This window comes from Pezoporus occidentalis, unplaced genomic scaffold, assembly GCF_034315485.1.
Source record: "Pezoporus occidentalis ecotype Australia unplaced genomic scaffold, CSIRO_AGI_Poc_V1 ctg3, whole genome shotgun sequence".
In the NCBI taxonomy this organism is placed as follows: domain Eukaryota; kingdom Metazoa; phylum Chordata; class Aves; order Psittaciformes; family Psittacidae; genus Pezoporus; species Pezoporus occidentalis.
In genome coordinates, this window is record NW_026914940.1 from 12,883,115 (window position 1) to 12,900,679 (window position 17,565).

Consider the following 17,565-nt stretch of genomic DNA (forward strand, 5'->3'; position numbering starts at 1 on the left):
TTGGACTGCAGTACTCTTCTAGTAGAGCATTGCTGTGGATGGATGTACTTTCATCTAATGTTAGCTGGCAGAAGCCCTACCTAGAAATAATTGAAATGGTTAAGGAGCCTCTGGTCAGCATTGCTTATTTCATCTGGTGACCTAAGGCAAAGGACACAGAAAACTGACTTTGTCGTGACAAACTGAGTCTGTTTAAAGGAAGTTTGCTTCACTTTAAAGAGAAAGTTTAGAAGAAAACTCTCTGGAGAGAGGCAAGGTAAAAAGGGAAGCAAGAAAGCAAGGAAGTGTGATGAGACAGCTCTTTCTGAGCAGAGAAAGCTGGTCTTTTCCTACTCTATAATTTAGTAGGGCGTTTTTAGAAAGTTAGCTCACTCTTACTGATGTTTTTGAAAGCTCTGCTCAAAACAGATTGTACCTTACCATAGATTATTGAATCAATTTACAGCCTCTTTTCTCTAATGAGTGACATACATTAAATTATGATTTGCTTAGTCTTGACCATAATTTGAGAAGTTTCTGATGGTTTTGATACTGTTAAATACTAGGTCTCACTAGCTATCATGTAACATTGGGTATCAAACACACCACCTTTTAACATCCATCATGCCCTATTTTATATCTAGTCACAGCCATAATTTTGCTGTTCTTCAGCAGGCACAATGTTGTAATTAAACACTACAGGACTGTATAAAGGGCTCAGTAAAACTGTATTCAGGGTATAGGACTCCAGCTCCCCATGTGCATGCCAGTTGCACTGTAAGTTCTGATTTATTCACTTGCAACTCATTCTTCTCATTCTAACCAAGAAAGCACCACTTCACATATGCATTAGCCAGGTAATTACTCTAACATACCTCCAAATATTGTCATGATTAAATAAATGATTAATGATTAACTGAATACATAAGCTTAATGCAAACTGTCATCAAAATCACAAAAGCTGATGTAGTAATGTTGAGAAGAAACTGCTGGCGGTTGTATGTGTGTATTACATGTATTTGAAAACTGAGATCTTGACAGAAAACATGTGAATATCAGCCCATTTCTCCCAGCATATGGGATCAGGTGTGTGATTGTACTGCATTTGGGAATACCAGCATATCGCCTCCGTCACAATTACTTATAATGCACTGTGAGTATGCCTGCCACTTAGCTAACTTGTGAAAGACAAGGCTGCTGCCCAGGGAAGCTTGTATCTTGACTCATATACAGCACAAAGGCTAATAGTTTAAATGCATATGAGAGCAAAGGACAAGCAAGGTCTTCAGGGCAGAGTTGGTACAAGAAAGCTTCAGGAAAGAGCTGGACTTCAAGGCTGTAAAGGCTCTGTTTTTCCTTCATAAAATAAATGAAGACCCAATTTTATTTGAATTACTTTAGATATTCCAAGAATGTCAAAGTTTCCGGGGTTTCCGGAGAACTTATTTGCACATCATATGTTCTTGCACTCTAATTTGAACCCACAGAAGTTTGTTTTGCAGAAATAACCTGTAATGAATAACACTTATTAACCACAACAGCTACTGCTAACAAACAAAAAGAACACATGAAAATGTTTTCACTCCTTATCTGCACTTGCCCTGTGCACTCAGTTCCTCTGCTGTTGCCTTCTTGCTTTTAGTAATGACATAACTTTGGTGAGTTTGGAGCAGGCTGCTCAGGGCAGTGGTGGAGTCCCCGTCCCTGAAGTGTTCACAAACTGTGTAGATGAGGCCCTCAGTGACATGGGTAAGTGGTGGTCTTGGCAGTGCTGGGGTAATGGATGGACTTGAGGACCTTAAAGGTGTTCTCCAACCTGGCTGATGCTGTGATTCTGCGGGCAGGGTGCCCGCTCAGCCCCCTCCTCCCTCATTTCGTGGTGGTCACCACCCTGCCAGCCTCCCACCGCCCAGCCGCTGCCTCCCCCGTCCCGCTCTCCCCGCTCGGCAGGTAACTGCGGAGCCGCCCGGTGCCGCCGGGACCCCCTCCGAGCGCGGCGGGGGCAGCGCGTGCCTCCCCTCGGCAGCCCCGGGGATGGCGGGCCCGGGTGGGGTGACGCGGCCGGGACTACATCTCCCAGGGTGCCGCGGGCGGGCGCACGGCCCCGCCCTGCTGTCAGCGGGAGCGCTGCAGGTTGACCGTCGCGGCTGCAGATGAGCGCAGCCCGCGCGGGCGGGGGGGCAGCCGGGGCAGCGCCGCCGGGGCCGGGTCGGCGGCCGGCGCACTATGCGAGGCCGGGAGGATGGCGGTGGAAGGTAAGGGCGCCGCGTCCCCGCCGTCCCTCCCCTGTCTCCTCCCCCGGGCACTCACCTGCGCCGCGGCGGGGCTGGCCCGGCCCGGCTCAGCTCGGCTGGAGAACTGGGGGGGCAGTGCCTGCCGGCGGGGCCTGAGGCAGTGGCGGGGCCGCTCTGCCCCCGCTACACCGGCCTCGCCCGCGGGGCGCTCGGCCGTCTCCCGCGCCCCTCGGCCCTGCCGCCGCTGGCGCCGCGGCTGTCCCGGGCCAGGTGCCGCGGGGCCGGGCCCCGGGGGGGGGGTGGTGCTGCCCGCGCACCCTGCGGCAACCGGAGGCTGCGGTGCGGCTACTTCCCGGCGAGCCCGGCGGAGCCGCCTCTGCCGGACCTGCGCCACCTCCTCCGGAGCGGCCCCGCTCAGCCCGCCGGGCGCTTCCCGCCCGGCCGCCGCTCTCCCGCCGGTGCTGCACAGCCCCGGGGTGCCCTGAGGCCGAGGTGCCCGTGGAGTCCCGGCAGCCCTCCCCGCCGTGGCAGCACCGGGGGTGCTTGGCCCCTCCTTCCCCACAGGAGACGCAGAAGCCCGAGGGCCGCGGTGCTCAGCTCCTGGGGAGCCGCGAGGTGTTCGTGAGGTGCCCTGCGCCTGGGGAAGGGCTCGATGTTTGAGGTGGTGCCTGCTGAGAGGTGGAAAGTGGGCGCTTTGCTGAGGTCTTCCATGGATGGGCTCCTGCAGCAGTCTGACATGGGCAGCGTGTTCCCTTTCCTTTCCATGGGGCTTTTGGGAAGTTGGAGGAGAGATTTGACTAGGGAGAAGGGAAATCCACTTTCCTGCCACCCACTGAGTCCAAAATTCACTAGCACTTCAAAGTAAGGCATTGAGGATCCTGGGGTTTGTGTCCAATCTTGCTTTCTTCTGTGCCCTTGGGAAAGTTTCAGAAACCCACAGTGTGATACCCAGCCATCTGACCTCTCTCCTGTGCTTAATTTGGGGTATGTCAAGGTATTTTTTGGGTACTTGTGAGCTTTGTTTCTCAGATATGTTGAGATCTACGGTTCCATCGGAGACCACTTGCCTTATTGCTGAAATTCATGCTGCAGCTGTCTTTTGCCAAGTACCCAAGTGAGCAGCACAGGTGATAGTCCAGCAAACACTTGAGCTTACTGAAGGCAGTGGGCAGCTTAATGTCATTGAAAACCAGCTCCTGGGCAAACTCAGATAAAGGTAAACAAAACCACTATGTCTCAAAAGATGTCTGTGTGCATCCCAAGTTGTCTACCCAAAGCTGTAAGCTTCTCCAGGAATCCAGCAGATTTTTTGTGCACAGGCTACTTTACTGAATGGCAGTTTTGAGTACTGTAATGCTATAAAGGAGGGTTGTGATCCTGGTTAAAAACATTGCTTTCTTAGTGGTAAAAACTTAGAATGAACTGGGCGTGCGTGCCTGGTAGTGGGTAAGTAAGTAAATGAAAGGGACTGCCGTGCACCAGATGGTTCATATGCCAGTAGCAGCCCCTATTTCAGTGCACTCTCTAATGTCGTCCTCCTTTATTCACTTGCAGTCCTCCTCAGCCTGTTTGCTAGATCTTTTCAGGTCTGTAATAACTCCTGTCATATCTGCAGTGCCTTCCATCTGAGATTCTCTAAAAACTTTGTAAATATTAATGAAGGAAAGCTCTGCTAAAGCTTTGGGAATCAGTGCTGTTCCCTTCTCCTGAGATGGGATTTTTTTCTTTATCTTGTTCTTCCCATTTCCTTCCCCTAGGATGCATCCCTCTTATGATCTCTCAGAACAGGCTTTCTTGTCAGTATGTTCTGCTTTCCTCCCATTTTGGGTTTTTCTCCCTCAACTTTCTTGCCTTTGCATATGTCTCTTTCACTCACACTAGCACAGCAAGATGACTACTTGCTTCTGCAGTACAAGTAGCCATGTGGCTGTGACTACTTTGTGTTCAAGTAGTGCCTGCATGTTTAAGACCTTTCCATAGCTCTCATTTTGTGTTGGAACTATGCTTTTTTATGTGCCTGTTCCTAAAAGCATGCTTTTTTCTCAATGCATCTTCTGGAGCCCTGGGTGTGAGCTGTGTTCTTTTCATGAACTGTGGTTTTTAGTAGGTAACATGTGGCATTACAGCTTCTGTTTGGAAAGCCGAGAGGTTGCTTGCCTCTCATGGCTCTGATCCACTGCAGTGTGTGGGTTCTGCTCTAGTCAAAAGTAAAGCTGCTGTCGAATCTTTTAAATTGATGGGTTTGTAGAGAAATACCCACTTGCTGAACTCAAAATGTCCTGGACTCGGGAACAACACACTAGGTTTTTTTTTTTGTTTGTTTATTTTTTCCCTTTTCCTCTTTGATTCATTTGTTTTTATTGGAAAAATGTTTTCATAGTTTACTGCTTTGGATCTTGAGAGCATAACCTGCTGTACATCAGCTCTGGAAGCTTGGAAATAAGGAAAGCCCTGAAAACCTGGTTTATGCTGTGGTTGTCTGGCCTTCCAGGCTCAGCTGGAAGCTTGGCTAGTATGGGTTTCCTGCATCTTCAGACCTTGCCATAGTGTGTAGCAAAGCTTTTGGGCAGCTGGGCCAAGTGGCTTCTTGTCTGAACTTGCAAGTGGCTGGCTGTGGGATGCAACTGGCAGGGAGTGGAGAGGTCCCTGGGGCACAAACGAACCGCGGATCCTGGAGCATGGGAGCTCCTGGCTGGAGCCAAAGTCCGCTGCCCCTCTAGCATGGTTGTTGTTCTGTGGAAACTGCCCCTTTGTCAGTCTCAGCCATGAACCCAGACTCTTTGTTTCTCTTCCCAGACATGCTCTGGTGTGGCTCAAGTGGAAATGTTTTGTAACTTCAAGTTTGTGGAGGATTTTTGAGAAATTCTGGTTTCATTTTATCCAAGGAACAGTTGAAATCTTCCTTAAATCTCATTATTTTAATGCTGTCTTAGCATGGAGTGCTGGAGTTACTTATGGCAGCGAATGTCCAGCAACTTACTTCAGGCAAATGATCCAAAATGTTTTTACTTGGATAGCTGACAGTGATGGAGTTGCAAATATGGAATAGGAATTTGGAGGATACTACAGTTCTTTGCCAATTATATATATTACATACCTGAGTGTCCCAAAAGAGGTTATGTGGACTGAGAGGTCCTTTGGGCTGTGTAGTACCAGTGTTTTTGATTGATGATGAAGGATTGGTGTGTGTATGGGGAAAGCGAGTTTGCACTCCTTAATATGAGCCCATCTAGATGGGAGCACTGCCAAGGTAAGTCTATTTTTAGACCTAACAGTTTTGACAATGTTCCTTTAAGTGGTGTTTTTTTCCCTCTAGTAAGAATGAAAGAACTAGGTCAGAGCCAGTAGAAAAAGGCTTTTGATCTCTGCAACGCTGTTCTCAAATTCTCTTTTTCTTTTTTTTTTTCCTTTTGCTCTTGTGCAGCAGAGGTAAAGGGGAAGAGAGAAATGGTGATTTCTTCCCCTGCAGTGTTTATTGCACAGGAAAGTTTGAGACCGATGGTATCCACCAGATAATGCATGCGTGCAGGTAATCCCACGCAGTTCTGCTTGATCCCCTGCAGCTCTGACCTGTAGTGTCTTTGAGATTCCTTTGAGCAAAAAAGTGCTAATTATATCATGGAGTTCTTTCATAATAAGTGTTTAATGAAGCTTGGTCTAACACCTTTCCTGCTCTGTGTTGGCTTTGGGAAGCACATAGATAGGTTTGTTGCTGGTCTCCTCCTGAAAGGTTACATAAACGTCTACCATCCTATGGCTCTTCTGTAGTGGGCTCATGCTATTGAGACCCTGGATCTATCTACAGGAGAATATGGGATAAAGGTTGAACTTGATGATCTTAAAGGTCTTTTCCAACCCAGCTGATTCTATGATTCTGTTTCACTAAGAAGCAGAGCCTTGCTGACAGCAAATGACAGTGGCTCTAGCCTGACCCCTTGGTAATCCTCAAGGGAACTAGACACTTAAAGGAAGTAGTGTGGTGTAAAGGTTAACTGTTGCAAGACTGGAGTTATTTGCAGTTTGTAACCGACTTCTATCAAAATGATCCTCTGAATTTTGGCAACATAAAATACTTGGGTGGAAAGCCTTCAGTGCCTAGCCCACCCCGACAGATATTGAGTGCTGCCATGTGTTTTCTTGGAGACTTGAGAGACGGTGAGCTTATAGACGAGCTGTGCCAACTCTGCCAGTAATGTTACAGTGAGTTCAGGACCATCCACAGGATGGCTGTGAAGCTGGTTTCAGTGTAGATACCCATCATGCTGTTCCAGAGTGTGCCCAAAAGCACAATTCTTTTGACAGGTAATCGGTTATTCAACTTTGTACTATTCCTACACCCACTCCAGGTTCAGGCTAGATGTCTCCACATCCAGGTTTCCAGGGAATGGGATCTAACAGATGGGTTTTCAGCACACTTAATTGCCTATGAAGCAAAAATTAACAAGCCCTGTCATTCAAAAATAGTGTGTGCTTCCAGCAGTCCTTGTTTTGTTCAGTAGTTTCCAACTACTTCTTAGCTTGAGGGACTTGCACATGTGGCTTGATGAGAGCTGCCAGTTGGAAGCAGGGCTTGAGACACACATCTACTCTCCACTTGAAATGTGACCTTGGGTCATAGCAGAGGAGATGGATAAGACCGGTGGTAGAGGTGCACACAGGACAGGATTAAGACCTGAACTCCAGCCTTTGGTCTTTTTACCAGTTCTGTATGTTATTTAGTGACCATTTACTGCAAAAATGCATCAGCATAGGTCTTGTCCCATCCACATTCATGGGGCAGCCTTCTTGTTGGGCTGTAACATCTATACCCTTCTTTCTTGCTCGGCAACAGCACAACTTCAGAAGATGCCTTCCCTTCTTGATATAACAGCACCCTCCCACCCCTCTGCAATGTGCATATGGCTTGGTGGCAGTGTGTGCTCCTCTGCTTTCAACTACTGCTTAGAGCTTCCCAGTGTTGCTGTGTCACAAGGGTTGTGGTGGGAGAGCAGCAGTGAGAAGCTCAGAGTAGAGCATGGTATTCAGGCAGTTTGCACAAGTAGTAGAGCTGTTGTAGAGCTACTTTTCAATACTCCTCTGGGTTTGTTAAGGATACTGTGTCTGGTTCTGGTGCCAACTTTCTCTGCTGTCCTGGCTGAGATAGCTTCACCCTCATGTGCCCTGTCACATCTCTGGTGTTTGCCTTTTGTCCAAACTGTATGATCTCTGAGGCAAGGACTCCTCTTCCTGTGCACAAGAGATACTCAAAGGTTGGGACTGAGCAATCCTATTATGAGTTATTACTCATGAAAGCTGTTATCTTTGAATGGATACAGCTATTTACCTTTGCAGATTAACAGATTAACAACTCAGTCCACAATTATTTGCTCAAAGCATGCAGAGAACGTGGAGGGAGTAGTTATGGAAGGTGCCAAAGACAAAGGTGGAGAAAAGGGCTAGAAAAAGGAGCAATTTTGAAGTTTTCTGGAACTGGTTTGTGGTTGTCAAAATAGCAAATAGTTTTTCAGGAACTGTGAGGAAGAGCTCAGAATAGGCAGTAAAGGTCTTTGTTTCTGTATCATTGCATATTGCTCTTGTATGTTGAATGTTCGCTGCAGGTTCATGTGCCACACCACCAAAAATGGACAGGACTGAAAAGAATACAGAAGAGGGCAGTTGGCTGGTCAGAGGGGTGGTATTTTCTCTGAGGGCAGGTTACAAAGATTCTGATTCTTTAGCTTGGGGAAGAGATTACCTTAGACATTGACTGGATGATTTGGGGTGAGAAGGGAACAAGGTCGCAAGACAGAACAATGAAGTTGTAGGGGTTTGTGCTTAAAATAAAGGAAATAGTTTTTCATGAAGCACATAGTTCCCCAGGTTCAGCTTTCAACCTGGGTCATTCCTAACCTGTACACCCTGCTCTCACACTGTTTTCTTCAGCAATGGCATAAAGGGCTAGACTTCTAGTCTGACTCAGACTGATCAATTTTATGACAAAGTCTAGCTCATCTTGTGTGCATCCAGAACAACTGCACTCAACACAAGAGCTTGATTTACATCAGGTAACTGAGAGGAGAATCTGGCCAGGATAACCCAGAAACATATAGAGGAGATGGGGAATTGGGCAGTGAGCTATAAAAACATTAACAGTGATGTAATGTATAAGATGGGTAGCTTTCTTTTCAAGTATATAAGAACTGATGCAGTTCTGAAAGAGGAACTGTCTGCTATGTTACGTCAATGGGATTGGGGGGGGAAGGAAGAGCCCCACATTAGGCTGCAGCTGTAGAAAATACCAGTTCCCCACAGTGGTTGGGGTTGGAAACTGCATATAGATGTGCATAAATGGGGTGAGATATGGTCCGAGACCTTCAGGAGAGCCTGTAGCAAATTAGATATACGGATCTTGCTCTTATTGGCTTCTGCCCTGGGGAGGTTGTACCTTCCTTCCCCTTCTCTTTCCAGAAGCATCCTGTGGCACAAGGACTACAAAGAGAATGATGAGGGAGTTGCTGTCAGTAGCTGCATGTTCTCTGTGCAGCATGAACTAAACTTGGCATTAAAGAACAGGTTTGTTACTTGGAACAGCAAGAATTCACCCTAGTATGTGCTGCTCTTGGATGAAGCAAGCAGGTGGGCAGGGGGACTCAACTCAGGCTGAAGTGAACTCTGCATTCAATTACAGGATCAAATACGCTTGCAGGGAGTATGGGTTGAGCAGGAAAAGGGTATGAGGACGACATTTGGTGTGGATTGTAGCTTGTCTTTAATGCAGTCCTATCTGTAGCTACATGAAGTAGAACCTTGCTAGCTCAAGCTTTTCAGCTGAACATTCAGATCATTACTTCTCTCCATTCCCCTACTCATTTGCTCTTCTTTGCCCTGTTTTTATGTCTTTCTCTCCCCACTTTCTTCTTCCCATCCCCTGGGTATTTTAGTTGAGTTGATTTGCTTCTCTGCAAATAACCTAGTAAAAGCAAGAAAGAGACTTTTAATAATGCTGTTTCAGAAACATAAAGAATAATTGTAATGTGTGTAAATAGAAGCTTTCTCCTGGATTTTGCTCTGCATGCTCTCAGCTAATGGTTTCTCACTACACAAAATCCGCTGGGGTATTACTGTGAGTAGGATACAGTGGTATGAGTAAGCAGTAGGAGGTGAAGAATTTTACTGGGGGAGGGAAAGAAGGCATTTACAGGCTCTTCATTTAAATGTGTAAGGGAAGGGGTAGCCTCAAACAATGATAAAGGAGGTAACTCCTAGGCACTTCAGAGAAAGCCAGGACTGAACAGAGAAGTCAACTGCCAGATTGCAAACTAGTTATGCTAGTGAGAATGAATAAGTATATTTCCCTTTGCATTTTGATGGCTTTGTGCATCATTCATGGGGCAAGAAATCAAGCCTGGATCCACAGTTGAATTGCAGCCATTTCTGTGCCACGTGTTCAGCAGACATCAGCTTTCATGAGTAGGACAAAGGCAGAGATCTGTGATGCATGTTTGGGACAGCACACCTCTGATGCCATAATAAAGACTTAACCTGTGTGTGTCTGAGCTGTTCTTTGTATGCTGGATAGGCTCACTAGTGTTTAGAAGAGGTTTCTGATGGAGTGCTGGCTGATTATAGAATTGAACAGTTTGCTATTAGGACTTGAGGCATTCTTAGAAATACAGTTTGCAGTGGAGCATGACTAGCTAATCTCCTAAGTAGTGATTGCAAGACAAGCTCCTTCGAGGAACAGTAGAGCTAATGAAGCCTTGTTTCTTACCCACATATGTTCTTTATCTTTTCTACCTATTTCCTCTCTATGTTCGCTGTGAAATCCTCAGAGGGTAACAGTGGTACCTAGTCTAGAGTTTGCATAAGTTGGTTGGTGACTGACGATTGTGATGTATGGTGGATACTTTCCCTTCAGAGAGCATTGTTTTAGGTTTCTTGCTCTCTATATAGCCATTGATTATTTTGTTTTCATACTTTGTATCTCTTACAGCACCTGTCTGGGAGATGCACAGACTTGCAATCAAACTGAAGTCCAGAAGAGTTGCTTCACTTTTCAGGAGAAGCTGTGTAGATACTCACACGAGGCTTCTTACTAATAGGGAATGAAATCAGTTTGCAAAACAAATTACCAAGTATTTTGTAATGTAATCCATTGTTCAAATTATGGTGTTGTGATGCATGTTACGTACTGATTTTTGCTCTGAGCTAATGGTGTAGCTCACTAGTCCCATTCTTTGCCAGTATTCTCCTCTTCATCTGTACCTGTACAGGATTTGTGGTAGGCTTGCCTTTCTCACTGAACTGGCCCACTTTTCAATGAGCCTCTCTCTTGTGTGAATTCAGGAGCTGCTTGTCCCAACTGTACCTTTATTAAAATGGAATGAGAAAATGCTCCAGAAATAATTTGGCTGTCCAGTCATTGTGCCTGCTTTTCATCATGAAACTGTTGCTATTACAAAGGCAGAACTTGCATTGCTGAGGCTCCAGGGTCTATCTAGCATAGTGATAATGTGCAGTCTGTCTCCTGAAGAGCAGGTGTAACAGAAACTGTCTTTTATGTTTACAGCATTTCTAAGGTCTATGAGATAAGAGATGACAGTGGATATTGCCATACATAAAATAAGCAGTTTTCAGTAGGAAAATTGTCAAAAATGAACAAGTGAATTTCTTAGCTGAGTAAACTTAAGTACGTATGTTTGTGTCCCTGTGGGATGAAGGTTTTAAAAGGCAAACTTAACCCACATTAAGAAGAGGATTTTGTTTTCTGGGCTTAGGATTTCTGTTCCATAAACTAAGGAGTCTTTATTCTCTCTATACACTTAAGATTTGCATGGCCTTCAAATTATGAGTTTAGTTTGATTCCAGATGAAACTAAGTTACTCATTCTGATTTCTTGATATATATTTCTGGTGCTATACAAGAGTCCCTACCATTAGCTACCTCTGACAGCTAAGGTGTGTTTAACAGGTGTATGTGGAATGTAGTAGGTTGTCTCACTTTTTTTCTCTTTCTGTTTGTCTTTCTTTTTGGATGCTTTTTCATTGTTTCTGGAGAAAGTGAATGGCTTGTGGTAGTAATTGGCTTGGTACCATGGGATGACTACCCAGTTGCTCAGGGATAGCTGCAGCAGGGATGCAGCTACTATAAATTATTGTCTTGCTGATGTTAATTCTAAAGGGATAAAAAGCCAAAAGCCCTATAATTTATAGTTGGAAATTAAAACAAGCTCCCCTCCTCTGAACACATTATCCCCTTCTGCCTCTGTCCTCTTCCTACACCTGTCTCCCCTTTGCTCTGCTCTCCCTGCCCATCTTGCCCTGGTTCATTGTTCAATTCCTTGCTGTAGAGCTGTCTCTTCTCTTGCCCTTCAAGATACCTCCTGGCTAGAGGGCATGTCCCACTGCTTGAACAAACTCTGGATTATGAAATGTATATGTTGTAAGAAGTTTATTGTTTGTTAAATTGATTAATCCAGTAGGTGATTAATGGTTGTGATAAAGAGAGGCCAGAAAGACAAGCTACCCTCTGGAAGGTCCTGAAGGTAAAGCAGTGTGTGGTGATGTCTGCCAAGCTTTGCTCTCTGTGTCTGAGCTTTGAACTCAAACCTGTGGGTACAGCTCATTATTAGCAGCAGTTTACAAAGCACCCCACAGTTCAGGGCTGGCCTGGCTTTTGGCACAGCCTGTTTGTAGTAATTTCATGCTGATTTTTGATGCTGACCAAGAGAAGCAGATAGCTAGACACCAATATCACTTCAGCTAAGTGGGACTTCAGCCTTAAAGGTTTCTGATAAGTTCATGTTATCTGTACTGAAGTAGAAAAGGCCCTGACTGATTTGGTGGCTTCTTTGCTCTGTGTAAATGCTGCTGATTTGGTGGCCATTAGATGGGCAGATTTTAGAAGAGGTCCAAAAGAGATGGGTTGGGGAACTGTGCTGATTTACATTGGCTGGAGGTAGCATTTACTTCTCCATACATTCCTATAGGCAAAGCCAGACAGTTTCTCAAAATTAGATTGGTGAGGCAGATGGACCATCCATGAGAGTTACAGAAATTTATTACCCTGGGTAAACATTCTGCCAGATAAAAGAGTCAAAATAATCTTAAACTTCATGGTACGAATGAGGGTCATCTTTACTAGCTGTTATTAATCTTGGTTTTTAGTGTTGTAGAAGTGGATCTAACTGCTCAGGTCATAGTCTTTGAAATAATCCTGTGTTTTCAAAGGATATTCAGTTACTAATGAAGTACAAGCTGGAAATGCAGGAAGGGCTTTGCTGTGTGGATCCTTCTTGATTGTTCGGTCAATGTGAGCAGCTGTCTCAATATGGAATAAGGTCTTGGTGTTCTCAATGTGAAGGTCTCCTCCCTGATGAGGAGACATTAAAGCAGGTTGTGAATGATGGCAAGCAAGAAGCCCCTGGGGTATTGTTTAACTGCTTGGTATTGAAATGTATAGAAGTCTGACTGAAAGCACCGACTGCAAAATTTGATGTGGTTGGAGGTTTGATTTCCTTCTGACAAAGAACTGGCCAGAGATGGAAGGAACAGGCCCAGTGAGGGGTGCTGTCCAAAGGTCTTGTAGGATCTTCTTTCCTGGAAATACCTGTTAAATCTTCATGACCTTCATGCAGATGTGAGATAACTGAAAAGATAGATCCTTTTTATAAGGTCCAACCAGAGTTTGTTAATGTTGCAGCTGTAGCGACTACTGTCTGTCTTTTTCATCAGCACAGCATTTTATGGTAGGAGTAGCAGGTGTATTGTATGGACCTACCTTAGCATTGTGCAGCTAAGTCTGTGGCATGAATACATAAGATGGAACTTGTGTGTTTGCCAGTATTTGACACATGAAAGTGTTCTAAGTGTTGTTAGAGGTTGGATGGGTGTCTCCCATGCCTGCTTTTTGTCTCCAAATAGCAAAAGCTAGCATATGACTGTGATGCACACAGAACAGGGCACATGAGTAAGAAGATGCTATTTTTACTGGATCACTTTTTTAGAATAGAGCAATTGTTATTGCATGAAACTCAAGTACTTGCCAAATATGCTTTAATATAGCCTTAATTGATCTGCTTAACATTTTAAACAGCCAGCAGCATTCCCCCTGAAACAAGAGGTTATGAAATGTTTGACATGGTAGGCAGAGTAGAGTGCACAGAGGTAGCGATTGATCACAGATGTGATCTGCTAAGCCTTGAGCTTACAGATGGAGAGACAAAGACTTTCCATCTGCCCATCCAAAACTGGATATATCAAGGCTGTGTTTTGAAAAGTGCCTTCAGGCTTTTCTCAAGATAGGATTCACAGAGTACCCTCTAGTAAAAGGCAAGGCTTGCCCCCAGATGTCAGTCACTTACTGTGGCTCTTGGGGACTCCTGTGTACCATAAGCATGCTCAGACAAGCTGTCTGTTGGCTGCTTGCCATCGGAAGGGAGGCAGCATTCACGGTACCCTGCAAGCTCCTTTCAGACTGCACACACATGCTGGAAGGGATCTGCTTGGGCACAGAGCTTGGCTGACATCTATTAGCTTCTGCAGGGCAACAAATTCTCTTCCCTGTATACATGGAAAGGACTTGGGTTTGTGTTCTTGAAGTGGAAAAAATACACTGTGTATTGCATTAATTTTGTTTCTTCCCTAGCTTTTTAGGACAGACGTTGTTATTTTTCCATTTTAGGTGCTCTACTGACTGTTTCTTACAGGGCTTTTTAACTTGGCAGATCTCAGCAGTCTTTTAAGTTGTGGAAAAGTGGATATTTTCCTCTAGATTCATCTTTTCCACTGAGCTGGGGTGCAAGAGCACTTAAGTATCTTTGTTTTAAATAAGAGTTTGTTTTGTAAATGTAATCTGTGATCTATGTTACTGTGTACCAGCATCATTTGTCATGTGCTTGTTGCTGTGCAGCTGGAGCTGTACAGAACATTCACCCTCTCTCCCCCAAAGAAAACAAGTTCCTACCACAGATAGCTTTCAGTCTAAGTTAAGTGACAATTGTTAGGAGCATGAAGAAAGGCATGGCATTAATCAGCTGTTAGGTGGGGTTTTCAGCAGGGAAAGGGTAATATAAGAGCTCTGAAACTAGATTGAGTTGTGTTACTGTGACATATGGATGATATATGAATATTGAAATTGTATGGAAGAATACTGGGAGAGGTTCTGTTTCAAAATCTGAGGATGCTGCTGATATCTGATGGTATTAGGCTGATACTGTCAGCTGATTTGGAGGTAGAATTTGGTGTCTTGGTGGACTTTTGAAGTCAGAATGATGAAGTGGATTTAATTTGCTAGAGGGAAGAGGTGCTGAGACAGTGGGGTTATTGTCAAAGCAGTGGTATGGGGAAATGGTCTGAATGCAGAGGGTGGGGTGAGATAGTGTTAGCTAATGGCAGGGCAATGAAGAGTAAGAACCTAGACAAGTATTTTAGCAAGAAACTACTTTGTAGGTAGGTAGAATCTTTTGCAGACAAATGCCATTAACTCCTGAAATAGATTTAAGAGGAGTCAGCTGAGAGGGTCTCAGCAGTTGGGTTGTGGTAGAGTCGGTGATTTGTGATTCTTTTATAAGTGCTGCTTAGACTCGGTTCTGTAGGACATTAACCCTGGGAGCTGGCAGACCCCAACCCCTTCAGTTTTTCAGTGTCAATCCAGAGTTGAGAGCTGGCTTTATCTCTATAAAATTGTATAAACTGCTGATTTAGAAGAGAATATGTTATTGTTGACCAAATGTTGACCTCCTTTAACAAATCTTGAAAGGGAGCAATTATGGTTTGCATTGACATTTGAAAGGAGGCAAGAGCTCCACCACTGTCTGCCACAGAGATAGATATATGTATTTCTGTGTGGTAACAGGAAATAACAGACATGCAAATAAATATTTTTTGCTTCTTACCTTCTGTGTAGCTGAGAGGTGGAGGCAGCATTAGAGGAAAACACTGGACCTGGCTACCTGAAGATGGCTCTGGACAAATTGGCTTTGCCAACCAGCTGAGATGCTTATTCTCACCTCTGTTTTTTCCACTCCTGCCTTCTCCCCATGTCGAGGCTTTTGTTCTAGGTGTGTAGTCCCTAAAGAACAGATTCACTGCAGGTATATAGTCAGCCAAGACTGTTGGGTGTGAAGGAGAGAGATTAACTCTTTCCTTCTCTTCTACCCCTAGGAAACAAAATACCAGTTGTGCTCTCATCCCACCTCCACAGATATCAGCAACTTTGGAAAAGTCTTTCCCAAGGCAGCCTGTGTTTCTTTTAATGAGTGACCTCTTTTCAATAACAAGGTAACAGCCAGATATGTAATCACTAACAGCCTCTCCAATTTTTTTCTCTTTTGCATCCTGAAGGAGCCCAATATAAAGCATTGCTGAAACAGCACTAACATTTATTACTCTTGAAAGAATGATGGGCTGAGAGTAAATAAAGCAGCATCTTGTGATGATTTATTTCTTTTTTAACCCATGCAGGTGATGCTTAGAGAATCATAGAATCTAAATGATTGGAGAAGACCCTTGTGTCCAACCATTAGCCTAGCACTGCCAAGTTCACCACTAAACCATGTTCTCAAGTGCCACATCTACACATCTGTTAAATACCTCCAGGGATGGTGACTCCACCACTTCCCTGGGCAGCCTGTTCCAGTGCTTGAAAACCCCTTCCAGGAAGAAATTTTTCCTAATATCCAGTTTAAACCTCCCCTGGTGCAACTTGAGGCTCCTTCCTCTTGTCCTATTGTTTGTTACCTGGGAGGAGAGACTGACCCCCATTTCACTACATCCTCCTTTCAGGCAGTTGTAGAGAGTGATAAGGTCCCCCCTTCCCCCCTGAGGCTTCTCTTCTCCAGACTAACACACGCCCCCTGTCCCTCAGCCGTTCCCCATCGCACTTGTGCTCCAGCCCTTCACCAGCTCCATTGCCCTTCTCTGGCCCTGTTCCAGCACCTCAATGTCTTTCTTGTACTGAACACAAGATTCGAGGTGCAGCCTCACCAGTGCTAAGTACCGGGGAACAAAAGCAAAATCCAGGAAGCAGTAGGTATGGAGTGCACCTAGAAATAAAGGACTTAAAAGCTAGGAAGTGACTCTGATAACATTATTAAGTATTTAAGTATTTGGATTGACTCAGTGGTGTGGCTGGGAAAACCAATATGAGGAAAGCAATGACTTGAAGACTCCTCCCCAGTGAGAGGCAATCCCAGAATGATGGGATTTGGTTTCACATGGCCACCAGCTAACATACAGGATTGGTCTGAACCATGGAAGAAGGAAGCTTGCAAGAAGAGCTACAGCTAGACTTGGGGAAAAGCTCCTTAGAGTTGGTTTGGGAGAAAAGGCTCTGTAGCAGCTCTCTAGGTATCAGGAAGAAATTGCAGGTGCTTGCTGTTCTAAAATGAGACAGAAATATGACAGATAAGACCAGCCACCAGTCAGACTGTTGCACACACCTTTTTCTGATGTGCTTTTCCTCTGAATACAATAGAAAATGCTCCTGTTTTTGAGAAACTGGTACCTGAAGGGGTGTTGTGGTTTAAACCCAGTCAGGTAACTTGTTCACTCACTCCCCCCTTTCTTTCCCTCCCCCTACTCCCAGCGGGACAGAGAGGAGAATCGAAAAGAATGCAACTCCCATCGGCTGAGATAAGAACAGTTTAGTAACTAAGGTATAACACAAATCACTACTGCTACCACCAGTAATAACAATGATAAAGGAAATAACAAGGGAAGAGAATACAACACCTCAGCACCAACCGACCCATAACTTGCCCCCCCAGCCTGACCAAGCTCCGACCGATACCTCCTCCAACCCTGCAGTCTCCCAGCCCTTCCGGCTAACTCCCAGTTACCTCCTGGGCATGACGTGCTGTGGTATGGAATACCTCTTTGGTCAGTTTGGGTCAGGTGTCCTGTCTCTGCTTCCTCCTGGCTTCCCCTCCTCCCTGGCAGAGCATGAGGCTCACAAAGTCCTTGGCCAAACCAAAACATGGCTATCAGCTCTGTTCCCAAGCTGAAAGTCAAAACACTGCACTGCACCAGCTACCAAGAAGGAGAAACATGACTGCTACTGCTGAACCCAGGACAAGGGGAAACCTAGGAGTTCCCAGAAAACTTCTCAGAGGCTTTCCAGCGCTTTTAAAGCAAAACCACGATTCTCTATGCAAGGGTTAAGCAGATGGAGGATTCCTTTTGAGAAAGAAGGGATTTTTAACTGGAAATCTTTCTCCTGTGGTGGCCAGTAAAAACCCTGAACTTGCCTTCAGAAGCTCTGTATCCTTCACCTCCTATTTTTCCTTCCCCAGAAGGAGTTCTCTGCAGGGGTCAGCTGTGGACATGCTGTAGTTTAGTGATTCCTCCTCTTCGTCTCATGCTGTCTCATAAAT

General features: G+C 45.1%; 1 protein-coding gene across 6 annotated transcripts in view; it reads left to right on the forward strand.

Annotated features, from left to right (window-relative positions):
- The first annotated feature begins 2,064 nt into the window (after window positions 1–2,064).
- The window catches only part of SAMD12 (sterile alpha motif domain containing 12), a 170,085-nt gene continuing 154,584 nt past the window's right edge, over window positions 2,065–17,565 (forward strand). For 3 of the 6 annotated variants that reach the window (XM_062627129.1, XM_062627131.1, XM_062627128.1), the window contains exon 1: window positions 2,075–2,234. In XM_062627129.1, coding sequence (XP_062483113.1) covers window positions 2,222–2,234 — 13 coding nt within the window. In that variant the 5' untranslated portion in view covers window positions 2,075–2,221. Of the gene's footprint in view, window positions 2,235–17,565 lie in introns of all 6 variants that reach the window. The other 3 variants (XM_062627126.1, XM_062627127.1, XM_062627130.1) reach the window with 3 other exon arrangements.